Source organism: Camellia sinensis, chromosome 8, assembly GCF_055761805.1.
Source record: "Camellia sinensis isolate YWXY chromosome 8, ASM5576180v1, whole genome shotgun sequence".
Classification (NCBI taxonomy): Eukaryota; Viridiplantae; Streptophyta; class Magnoliopsida; order Ericales; family Theaceae; genus Camellia; species Camellia sinensis.
Window position 1 is genome coordinate 10148271 of NC_138968.1, and position 12676 is coordinate 10160946.

At 38.0% G+C, this 12676-nt stretch overlaps 1 protein-coding gene across 1 annotated transcript; it reads left to right on the top strand.

Annotated features, from left to right (window-relative positions):
- The first annotated feature begins 1449 nt into the window (after positions 1-1449).
- Positions 1450-12119, top strand: LOC145797544 (uncharacterized). Its single transcript, XM_082884927.1, has 6 exons — positions 1450-1611; positions 1819-2044; positions 2166-2528; positions 4937-5058; positions 10812-11375; positions 11571-12119. The coding sequence occupies exons 1-6, from the start codon at positions 1450-1452 to the stop codon at positions 12117-12119; spliced, it is 1986 nt and encodes a 661-aa protein (XP_082741053.1).
- The last annotated feature ends 557 nt before the right edge of the window (positions 12120-12676 follow it).

Genomic DNA, 12676 nt, shown 5'->3' on the forward strand with positions numbered 1-12676 from the left:
TAGAATGAAGTTAATTTTATGTTCCATTATTTTCTTTCCTCTACTCTACCTCCACTTGCGCCATTTAATTTGTTAAGATTAGAATTAATTAGTAAGTTGCGATTTCAGCTCTAAGCCCCTGGGGTTGGGCCGTGACAAAAGTAGTATCAGAGCAATGTTTCATTTAAGTCCTTTTATATAAAATCTCACGTTTATTCTGGTGATGTAAGAATGCCCGAATTTAACCTTGATAAAGCATTTTGGGAGGATATTGGGGTCATCAATTTGGAGGATATTTTAGCAGAGCACCCTGCCTTCGCCTTACCGGAAGGATGGGGTGACTTAGAGGATATAGTTAGGAGACTACATCCAGGCCTTGCCCAATTGATGGGTCAGCCAATATACGTATAAACCGATCCTACTGACGTACCATACTTATTGTGGAGGAATAGTTGTGCTTACATGTGCAGACAATATCTCGAACCCACTCGCGTTTTCGACCTTGCCTCAGGGTATGACCGTCCGCACTACATTATCGGTCCTTCACCAATGTCCCTAACTCGTTGGAAATTATTAATATTGAAAATGTCGATTTTAGTAATGACTTATCATACATTGAGCAACCGGGATGGATCGTCGGTCGAGCATTTTGGGGCTACACACAGTCCATTCCCGTTTACACCATCCAAGCTGCATGGATTTGTTTTGATGTGGTACAGTTAGGATAAAAATTTGAGCTTTTTATGCAACACTACTTCCTATGATTGTTTCACCCACCACTCCAAATTTTGTAGAAGAAAATTCTTTTGTACACTAACCATGATGAGTTATGATCTCTTTTTTGTGGTTTTCTTTGTGGACCAAAGGGATAAGACACTAACATATTTTGACTTTTGGACAAGGATGTAATCTTAATTGTAAAAATAGTAAAGTTGGTATTTTATATATATTGCGCTATATATGCTTATATGTATATGCTGCGTTATGAATATAATGCCTCGTTTATTACTTTGTAGAATGGCCAGTAATAGTAATGAAAGCGAGTCATCGATCAATGGCCCTGAATCGATGGAAATAATCATGGAAAGAGTGGTTACTAGCTTTTTGCAAGCCTTATAGACCAATATCAATAATGGGATACCAGAGAGACGAGAAGACCCGATTACAATAAAACAATTCCAGGATAAAAAATCGACCATATTTACCGGTGGTCTAGACCCAATGATAGCAAACGCTTGGGTTTCAGACATGGAAAAGATTTTTCGCATTTTACCCTGCACCGAAAGACAGAAGGTAACTTTTGCCACTTTCACTTTTAAAGATAATGTGCAGGAATGGTGGCTTCTCACCCTGGAGAAATAAGAAATCATAACTTGGGCAAGATTCTTGGAAGTGTTTTATGCAAAATACTTCCCAGATTCATTGCGGGAACAAAAGGCGCCGAAATTCCTACATCTAAAGCAAGGAACCATGACGGTGGCTGAATACGGGAGCAAGTTTACCCAACTCGCTCGGTTTGTGACATACGTCATCCCCACCGAAGCTCGAAAAGCAAGGAAATTCGAAGCAGGATTAGATGCTGAAATCAAATATAAGCTTGAGGTTTTGAAACTACCAACCTATGTGGAAGTGGTAAACCGAGCATACATTGTAAAAAAAAGAAATTAAAGCCTTACGCTCCGGGGAACCAAGCCAAAAGAAACGATTTTTGAAAAAAGACAATAGAAGATCCGGTATTACGTCTCCCAAGAGGATGAATACGAACACAACCAGCTCAGGCAATCAAGGTTTTACTAACTCCAGAGGTAGCACCATTCTAACTTGCCCTACGTGTGGAAGGGCTCATTGGGACAATACCATCGCGACAAGGGAGTGTGCTTTAAATGCAGTCAAGTTGGCTACTTGCTGAGGGATTGTCCAAAGCTGACCAATCCTACAGCCAGCCCCTCTGGCCCAGTCAGAAAACCTACAGGACCTAAAAGAGAGAGAAAGGACCAAAAACGCCAAGCAAGGGCTTTTTCCTTGGTACTTGGAAAACCAGAAGTTACCGAAAATGTTGTGTCAGGTATACTTTTTGACCAAGGGATGTATATTGTTTGTGTCTTTTCTTTCTGGTAATTCTGCCTATAGTACTGATGTGTACAGATCATGTATTATATCCTTAAAAGAAAAAACCTTATATGTAGACTTGATTCCCCTCCGCATTGGGAACTTTGATGTGATCGTAGAGATGGATTGTCTGGCTGTCAACCATGCTTCTATTGCTTGTAAAGCCAAAAAGGTGTCCCTCAGGTTACCAAACCAACCTGCGCTTGTCTTTAATAGAATCGAAATTTCCACCACTCCTTGTTTTATATCCTCTATGATCGCCCAACGACTTCTAAGAAAGAGTTGTTGTAGTTATATTTGTTATGTGATCGATACACAAAAAGAGGCCCCCACCGTTGATGCAATTCCCGTGGTTCGAGAATTTTCGGATGTCTTTCCTGAAGATCTAACCGGTACTACGGTTGACCAGGAAATCGAATTCACCATTGAAACTCAACCTGGTACCCAACCAATATCAAAAGCCCCTTACCGCATGCTAATAATGAAATTGAAAGAACTGAAGACTTAACTCTAGGAACTACTGGACAAAGGCTTCATTCGACCTAGTACCTCACCCTGGAGAGCTCCAGTATTGTTCGTGAAGAAAAATGATTGCCCGATGAGGTTACGCATTGATTACTGGGAGCTAAACAAGGTCACCATTAAGAATCGGTACCTTCTGCCATAAATTGATGACTTGTTTGATCACCTCCAAGGCGCCTAGGTATTCTTGAAAATTGACTTGTGTTCTAGCTACCATCAACTAAAAGTCAAAACGAAAAGCATTGAAAAGACTGCTTTCAGAAACCATTACGGGCATTATGAGTTTCTCGTCATGCCATTTGGCGTCACAAATGCTCCAGCGGCCTTCATGGACCTCATGAACCGAGTGTTCAAACCCTATCTTGACGAGTATGTTATTGTCTTCATTGACAACATTCTCATATACTCCAAGTCACTGGAGGACCATAAGCGATACGTGCGAATAGTTCTGCAAGCACTACGTGATCACAAACTATACGCCAAGTTGAAAAAATGTAAATTCTGGATCACTAGTGTACACTTCCTCAGTCACGTCATTAACAAAGATGGCATCTCGGTTGACCTCCAAAAAGTTGCAGCAATTGTAGACTGGCCACGACCTACTAATGTGTCAGAAATACGAAGTTTCTTGGGTCTAGCTGGCTATTACCGACGCTTCGTGTAAGATTTCTCAAAGATAGCATCACCCTTGACTCAGCTAACTCAGAAGAACACACCCCTTGAATGGACTGACAAACAGGAGCGTTGCTTCAAAGATTTAAAAGCAGACTTGTGTCAGCTCCTATACTAGCACTCCTTGCGGGAACAGATGGGTTCGTCAGTTATAGTGATGCCTCATATAATGGTTTAGGTTGTGTTCTTATGCAAAATGGAAAAGTCATTGCTTATGCCTCATAACAACTAAAGACTCACGAGAAGAACTGCCCAACTCATGATCTAGAATTGCCTCCAGTGATTTTTCTCTCAAGATCTGGTGCCATTATCTCTACGACGCAACCTACGAGATTTACATTGATCACAAAAGTCTTAAATATCTGTTTACACAGAAGAAACTGAATATGAGGCAACGATGGTGGCTAGAATTTATAAAAGACTATGATGTAGAGATCCATCACCATCCAAGCAAAGCTAACGTGGTGGCAGAGGCACTGAGCCAAAAGACGACTAAAAGTTTGGCATGTGCTCTCGTTTCTCGCAAGATTCATGGACTACTCGCCAATATAACCGTGGAACCCACTTTGATTGAAGAAATTAAACTACGCTAATGTGAAGATAAACTGTTAAAGAAAAAGTATAAGGAGCAAAGAAGTACCCCCGATCCTGACTTCACTATAAGCAATGGGATACTAAAATTTTGGGATCGAATCTACGTACCCGATATTCTGGAACTCAAGAACAAGATATTGATAGAAGCTCATAGCTCGAGGTTTGCAATCCACTCTGGCAATATAAAGATGTATCATGATCTGAAGGAACATTATTGGTGGGCAGGAATAAAATGAAACATAGCAAGCCATGTCTCTAAATGCCTGCATTGTTAGCGTGTTAAAGCAGAACATCAGAAACCTGCAGGGATGCTGTAACCACTCCCTATTTCTAAGTGGAAATGGGAACACGGCACTATGGACTTCGTGGTCGGTTTGTCTCAGTCAGTTTCAAAGAATGATGCAATATGGGTTATAGTAGACCGTTTAACGAAGTCGGCGCATTTTCTGCCAATCAAAATCACGTGCTCCCTTACTAAGTTCGCCACTCTATACATCAAGGAAATCATTCGTTTGCACAGTATCCCAGTCTCAGTCGTGTCTGACCGAGACCCACGATTTTTGTCTCACTTCTGGAACAAATTACAAGAAGCTTTGGGAACAGCGCTGAAGTTTAGCATTGCTTATCACCCACAAACTGATGGACAATCCGAAAGAGCAATCAGACTTTAGAAGACATGCTACGTGTATGTGTGTTGGACCTCAAAGGTAACTGGGATGAGCACCTCCCTTTAGTGGAATTTCCCTATAACAACAACTACCAAGCAAGCATTGAAATGACACTGTACGAAGATATAATAGTGAATCTGGAAAGTATTTTTCATAGAATACCTCTAAAAATCTCGCCCAAGTCACAATATCTTCCTTCTCCAGGGTAAAAAGCCACCATTCCTATGCATCATCTTTGAAGGTGAAGGTGGCAAAAGTCACCTTCTGTTTTTCTGTGCAAGGTAGTGCGCGAAAGATTTTCTCCATGTCCCTGGCCCAAGCCCCTGCCACTAATGGGTTTGGACTGCCAATAAACGTGGTGGGTTTCAGATCTTGAAATTGTTTAATCGTAGTCGATTTTTCTCGTCTTTCTAATGTCCCATTGGTTATGCTGGTTTGCAAGGCCTGCAAAAAGTTGGTGACTGCTCTTTCCATAATTTGTTCCATTGGGATGGTACCGCTGACTGATGATCAGGTTTCATTTCCTTCGTTGGCCATAACTATAAGGTAAAATGATATAAGCGTGACATCATATTGATATAATTTTGATACAACGTCATATATAACATTTTAGTTTTACTATCACATTAACATCACCATATTCATATATAACATATTAGTTTTACTATCACATTAATATCACCATATTAATACCATATATATACATCATTGTTACCATACATAGGGCGTTAGTCTGGCGGTCACAAATTAATGTCTAATCCTACTGATACAAAAAATATAAGGATCAGACTAATCATGGTCAGCTCACAAAAAGGGTCTTCTGGTCAGATGTCTAGAATGGACCGTTAGGCCACCAGGAGAACTGGCTTCGGAACACTGGCCCATGAAATAACCCTGGAAACTCACTTTGCATGATGGACTCAAACTCCCACCCACTGAGCTCTACTCCGAAGCAGCTCCATACTACCTGGACTATGTAAACAGGAGTACCGTGATCATAACCCCAAAATTCCCGTCCAGCAATCCATATCGGCACCTCCAAGTATGATGCACTGCCGGTAAAGTCCACAGCTGGGGTATAGGCAATGTGCTGTGGGGGAGGTGTTGTAGTGCAAAGGTGGTTACTAGGGTATACGGGTCCCCTTCTCTCTGCAAAGCCTACGGGTAGAGGTGCGACTAGGAAATGTGGCGGTTCTAGGTCCGGAGCAAGACCAACAATGTGGGTCGGTCCTATGTACCTTTCACGAGTGCTACCTTGGCTAAGTCTCCAGAAAAGGAAATCCTCATCGGGGGCAGCCTGTAAATAAATGGATCTTCCCATGAGATGGTCAAGTGTTGGATGGGCTTGCCTGACAAGGCTCTCTGAGTCACCCCAGCCCTCTAATTGGTTTGGGAGGAGATGAGCTTCTGGGGGCTCGTACCAAAATAACTCCAGTAGGTTCGCCATTTCCTACAACACAAGAAAACTTAGCCTAGACATATATATAACATGGTTTATTTGCATTAGACATTGCACATACTACCAAATAATGCAAGTTTAATATATATATATATATATATATATTTTTATAATGTGAATTGCAAATAATGAAAATTATAAAAAGATTTAAAACTTATACTATATATATATATATATATTATATATATATATATATATATATATATATTTTATAACAAACCATTGCTCTGATACCACTTTTGTCACGACCCAAACCTGGTACCCAAAGGCTCGATGTCGTAACAAGATAAAAATAAAATAATTCAGATACTTATGTAGTCGCAACACAAGCGGATAATTAAAATAATTGGGTACCAACTGTTTATTTAAAAGGAAACAAAATATAGTCATTTAAATTTCATTATATTACAAGAGTCTGATAATAAAAAGATAGAAATCTTAAAAACAAAACAACACAGCGATTCATTTTCCATCTTAATCCCGCTAAACCTCGTCACCTGAAAGGGGTAACAGCCATAAGCACATAGCAGAGTGAGAAATATTGTACTGTGAATGTAGGGGCATAAAATAGCCATGGATATTTATTTAAGCTAAAACATTAACATAATTTGAGTTGAATACACAAATTAATTAAGTGCCAGGAACTGAAATAATTAACTATAACCACGGTACATAACGGAACAGAACAGGGGTCACCAAGTGACAATCACTACAGGGGTCAATGGATCCATGACAAACAGGGAGCACAAAGTGGTCAAACAGGGGCCAATAGTTGTTTAAGTCCCCCAAGGCGTGGGACTCCCGTGGTGGTACTTACAAAACATAATTGTTTATAAGGTTATAGTCAAATATTCTTTAAAATATACACAAGCATATCCATGAGTTTCACTTTCACAAATAGGGTTCAGAAAATAATCCACGTAACTGAAACCTTTATAAAACATAACTTTTATTAATATACCAATAAAACATAACTTTTATAAAATAAATTATGGTGAGTCAAAACATACGTAAACTATATTATGGTAACTCAAGACATATTTAAAACATTTTATACTAGCTCAAGGTATAACATAACTCACCTTAAATTAATTCATTTATTCTTCCTTTCCACCACTCAAGATTCTCACCCGTGCTGTCCTCTTTTCTGCTTTCTATTTGTTGCCTTAGACATGCCAATCTTCTTTATTTATAAGAAAGAAATTCGTGGGTAGCAAGTTACGGAGAGTTCCGTATATTTGACGCGTGTAAGTCTTGTTGATCATCCTGATTCACTCTGGTCCGCCCTTATCTATCTATTTATTAACTTGTTTGATTTTATTTTTTTTTTACTTTGACCATTGACTTATTTTGACCACTTTACTAATTTAAAAGTTATTACCTTCTTTGGTAATTCACGATGACTCCTAAAATTACATATGACTATAAGTTAGGTTCATATCTAAAAACCTCACTTCCCAACTATAAAACCTCATTTACCACTTATTAAAATATTTAATGTGTGGTGTTTCACAACGTATTTCCTTAACAATAAAATTTCCAATTTCCTAAATTATACATTTATTTATTTTTATTATTTTTATTTTTATTATTATTTTATTTTTTTTTAATTTCTGAGTTCTATTTATTGTAATGTTAAATTTAAAACGTTCGGGTGTCACACATAATTTCTGAATTTCAGTTTCTGTCATTTAAATAATTTGTTATTCGAATTAAGTTATATTAATGTTTTACCTTAAATAACTATCCATGGTTATTTTGTATCCCCTATACTCTTGGTATAATATTTCTCACTCTGCTATGTGCTTATAGCTGTTACCCTTTCAGGTGACGAGATGTAAGGAAAACCCGTAATCTCAGGTAGTGGAACCTGTACAAGAATTTGACACTGATACATTATTTTTTTTTTCTTTCCTTTTCTTTCTTTTGCTTTTTTTTTTTTACTGAGGGCCAGTCATTGAATAATAAAATAATAAAGCCCTATAGATGCATTTTCATTTATCAAAATAGTAGAATGAAGTTAATTTTTTGTAATCAAAAGGGAATTAACATAAAAGAAAGCATGGGAAGGGCTGAAAAACCAACGGAAATAGAAAGGAAATTGTAAGACTCAATAGTAAGATGAGTTATATTATACCTTGATTCACCATAATATATTTTACGTATGTTTGAATTACCATAATTTATTTTATATAACTTATGTTTTATAACTTATATTTATATTTCAATTACGTTAATTATTTTCTAAACTCTAATTGCTTATATAAAACCCATGGATATGTTTGTTTAAATTTTAAAAATTATTTAACAATGATATTGTAAACAATTATTTTCTGTAAGTACCACCACGGAAGTCCCATGCCTTACAGGACTTAAATAACCATTGGCCTCTGTTTGGCCACTTTGTGATCTTCTGTTTGTCATGGATCTATTGACCTCTGTTCTGATTGTCGCTCTAGTGACCTCTGTTCTGTTCTGTTATATACCGTGATTATGATTATTTTGCTTATATGATCTATGTATTATATGTTTGTTATTCAAAATGATTTTCGTATTTTATATTCTGTATTTTAATATCAAACTCTGTTTAGTCCAATAATTATCCATGGTAATTTTTATACCCTCATGCTCTCGGTATAATATTTCTCATTCTGCATGTTCTTATAGTTGTTTACTACTTTCAGGTGATATGTCAAGACCAGCGCATGGAGTAGGCACAAGGCACTTTATAATCATAATCTAGGCTCGGGCAATGAAACTAAATAGAAAACTCCAATGTATATGTTATGTTATTATTGAATAAAGTTTTGGGTACCCTTTTATTTTACTTTGCTGCACTATTGATTTGTTATGACTTCAGTTATTATCTTGTAGCAAGCCAAACCTCCGGGTACCGGGTTTGGGTCGTAACAAAATGCTATCATGACAAACAGAGGATCACAAAGTGGCCAAACAGAGGCCAATGGTTATTTAAGTCTCCCAAGGCATGGGACTCTCGTGGTGATACTTATAGAAAATAATTGTTTACAACATCATTGTCAAATAATTTCTAAAACTTAAACAAACATATCCATGAGTTTCAATTTATGCAAATGGAGTTTAGAAAATAATTAACATAATTGAAATATAAATATAAGTTATAAAGCATAAATTGTATAAAAGAACTTATGATAATTCAAAACATACGTAAAATATATTATGGTGACTCAAGGTATAATATAACTCACCTTAATATTGACCCTTAGCCTTTACTTTCCACTATCACAAACCTTCTTACTATTAGTTTCCTATCTCCAGTATCTTGCGTGTTTTTTTCCTCTCTTATTTCGCACTGATCTTGTGCAACCCCTCCCTATTTATAGAGGGGCAATAGTGTCATCAGGCCAACACGTGTCCATAGCCCAAATCCCCCTAGATTTTGATCATAAATCTCCATAGATTGATGCTTATCTAATTAATATTTGCGTTAATTATACTTTTGTAATGACCCGACTCTCGTATGTGCTTCTGACATATGCTTAATGAAAAATTTCATGATTATATCTGCTTGATAGGAAAAGCATTTGTGGCAATTAAAACGTTTGAATCAGAAATTAAGAGCCTTAGAGGCTTAATAATTTGAAATTGACTGTATATTTGAGATCAGTATAATTTTTAGGTAATAATAAGTATTTTTGTAGAAATTTGATTTGGGATGATTAAACTGTTTAAGTTTTGTCTTTACTCACCTATATATATATATATACTTATGTCCCAACTTTGACTTAGAAGCTTCAAATTAAGAAAATATCCTGAGAGAAGAAATTGAGAAAAGAGTCCTTCAAGGGAGGAATTGGGGAAGTGAAAGGGTTGTAGAGATTGTAAAGTTCAAGGTATGGAGATTACTTCAATTGACTTCTTTCTTGCTTTTGGATGAGGGAATTCCTTGAATATTTATGCAAATCAAGGCTTGTATTGGTGTGTGTATGTGTGTGTGCTTATGGCACCCAAAGAATTGAATAAATGTCTTTCTTCATGTTGTAGTTTGGATTAATTTGAACCATGTAAAGGAATTTCATTCATTTCTTCTTGTCATGCTTGAAACAAAATATATGGACATGACCATGTGTGCATAAATGTTTATATGGGTGAGAAATTGACAACCTCATGAATTGAATTGTGTTTATAAGTTTCTAGATCAAGAATTCAGTTTATATCTAGGTTGATTTATGGTTGCAATTGTATTAACATACTTGTTGAACCCTTTTGGAACCCTATAAAAACTTACCAAAATGTGAGATTTTGTGTGAAATTTCGGTCAGTTTTTGAGCAAATCGCTGCACGTGCGGGGGTCATGGCCGCACGTGCGGGAACCCCAGCCACACGTGCAGGAGTCATGGCCGCACGTGCGGGAAATTAGGATTTTGAGGGTTTGGCTACTGTCTAAAAGGCACGTGTGGGGGCATCACTACCGCACGTGCGGGACCTTTTGCCGCACGTGCGGGACCTTTTGCCGCACGTGCGGGGCTCACAGCCGCACGTGCGGCCCAAACTGAAAAACTCGGGTTGCTCCGTTTTACGTGCTTACCCTCTGATGTTGTCGAAATATGTATTGGATGCCTTTTTTATAATTATAAATTCGTTCGAAGTAAAACGAGTCCGGAAATGGTTTAATAAGGAAAAAGAACTCACTTGTGAATTATGTATGTAGACAGGGCACACTCCGGGAGGAACTAACGCTCCACCACAACACAGTGAGTAATAGTGCAATCAACGTATATTTATTTACCGTTAATGCTTATTGCAATTAACGTTCTGTCTTCTGTAAGTCACTACATGAACATGTACATTGGTTGGGAATTGGTGTGAATGTAAACGTTAAAGGAATTTGTGTACATCTGGATCACTCTGGAACTATTCTGTTCTGTTATTTCTGGGCCAATGGCCATTCTATTATTTCTTCTAGTATATCTGGGCCCAAGGCCGTTTTGAAAGTAATACGACATCAGATTGACCAACTACGGATCGATGATTTGTTTGACCAGCTACAAGGGGCACAAGTCTTCTCAAAAATTGATTTACGGCCTGGATACCACCAACTGAAGGTTAAAGCTGATGATGTTGAGAAGACAGCTTTTCGGACTCGATACGGCCATTATGAATTTCTGGTTATGCCCTTTGGAGTCACTAACGCACCAACAGCATTTATGGATCTGATGAACCGTGTCTTTAAGCCTTATCTGGACGAGTTTGTGGTGGTCTTTATTAATGACATCCTCATTTACTCAGAGAATGTAGAAGCTCACAAGAACCATCTTCGCTTAATTCTTCAAACCCTCCGAGAAAAGAAATTGTATGCAAAGCTGAAGAAATGTGAATTCTGGCTCCAAAAGGTGGCATTTTTAGGGCATGTTATAACAAAGGAATGAGTCTCTGTTGATCCACACAAAATTGAGGTGATCGTGAATCGGCCAACTCCTACCAATGTGACTGAGGTATGTAGTTTTATGGGATTAGCCGGTTATTACAGGAGGTTTGTTCAAGATTTTTCCAAAATCGTTGTGCCGCTTACACAATTGACTTGAAAGGGAGTTGCATTTGAATGGTCAGAAGAGCGGGTGTTTGCCTTTCAAGAGTTGAAAACGAAGTTGACTACAGCACCAGTTCTGGCCTTACCATCCGGTACCGAAGGGTTGGTAATCTACAGTGATGCTTCGCATAAAGAACTTGGTTGTGTACTTATGCAAAATGGAAGAGTTATCGCTTATGCCTCGCGACAGCTTAAACCCCATGAGAAGAATTGTCCCACACACAATCTTGAGTTAGCCGCAGTAGTTTTTGCTTTGAAAATATGGCGACACTATCTGTATGGCACTACTTGTGACGTCTACACCGACCATAAGAGTCTCAAATACATTTTCACCCAGAAGGAATTGAATATGCGGCAGCGACGGTGGTTGGAACTTATTAAAGATTATGATTTGCAAATCCATTACCATCCTGGTAAAGCCAACACAGTTGCAGATGCACTTAGTCGGAAAAATATGGGAAATTTGGCAAACCTCTTTACGGAGCGAAAAGAGTTGGTAATTGAATTGGATAAAATGAATGTGGATCTTGTGATACAGGGACAATGAGTCGTAATAGCAGCAGTAATGGCCCAACCGACCTTCTTGAAGCGATTAAGCTACATCAAATGGAAGATGAAACACTAAGGAAGATATGTAATGAGTTAGAGACAAAACCAAAACCGGGGTTTAGCCTAGTGGATTCAGTGTTTAAATTTCAAAACAGAGTATGTGTCCCTAATGTGTTGGAACTTAAGCGAAAACTAATGGAAGAAGCACATGCCTCACGGTTTTCAATGCATCCAGGAAGTACTAAAATGTACCGGGATTTGAAACAAAACTTTTGGTGGCCAAGTATGAAAAAGGAGATCGTGAAATTCATTTCTAAGTGTTTGCAATGTCAACAAGTAAAGGCGGAGCATCAGAGACCAGCAGGACTGTTGCAACCCTTTCCAATCCCGGAATGGAAGTGGGAACATTTGACCATGGATTTTGTTGTGGGGTTACCACGAACTCCTCGGGGTATGAATTCTATATGGGTCATTGTAGACCGATTAACTAAGTCCGCTCACTTTCTACCAGTGAAGACTCACTATAATGCAGATAAACTCGCAGTACTTTATATG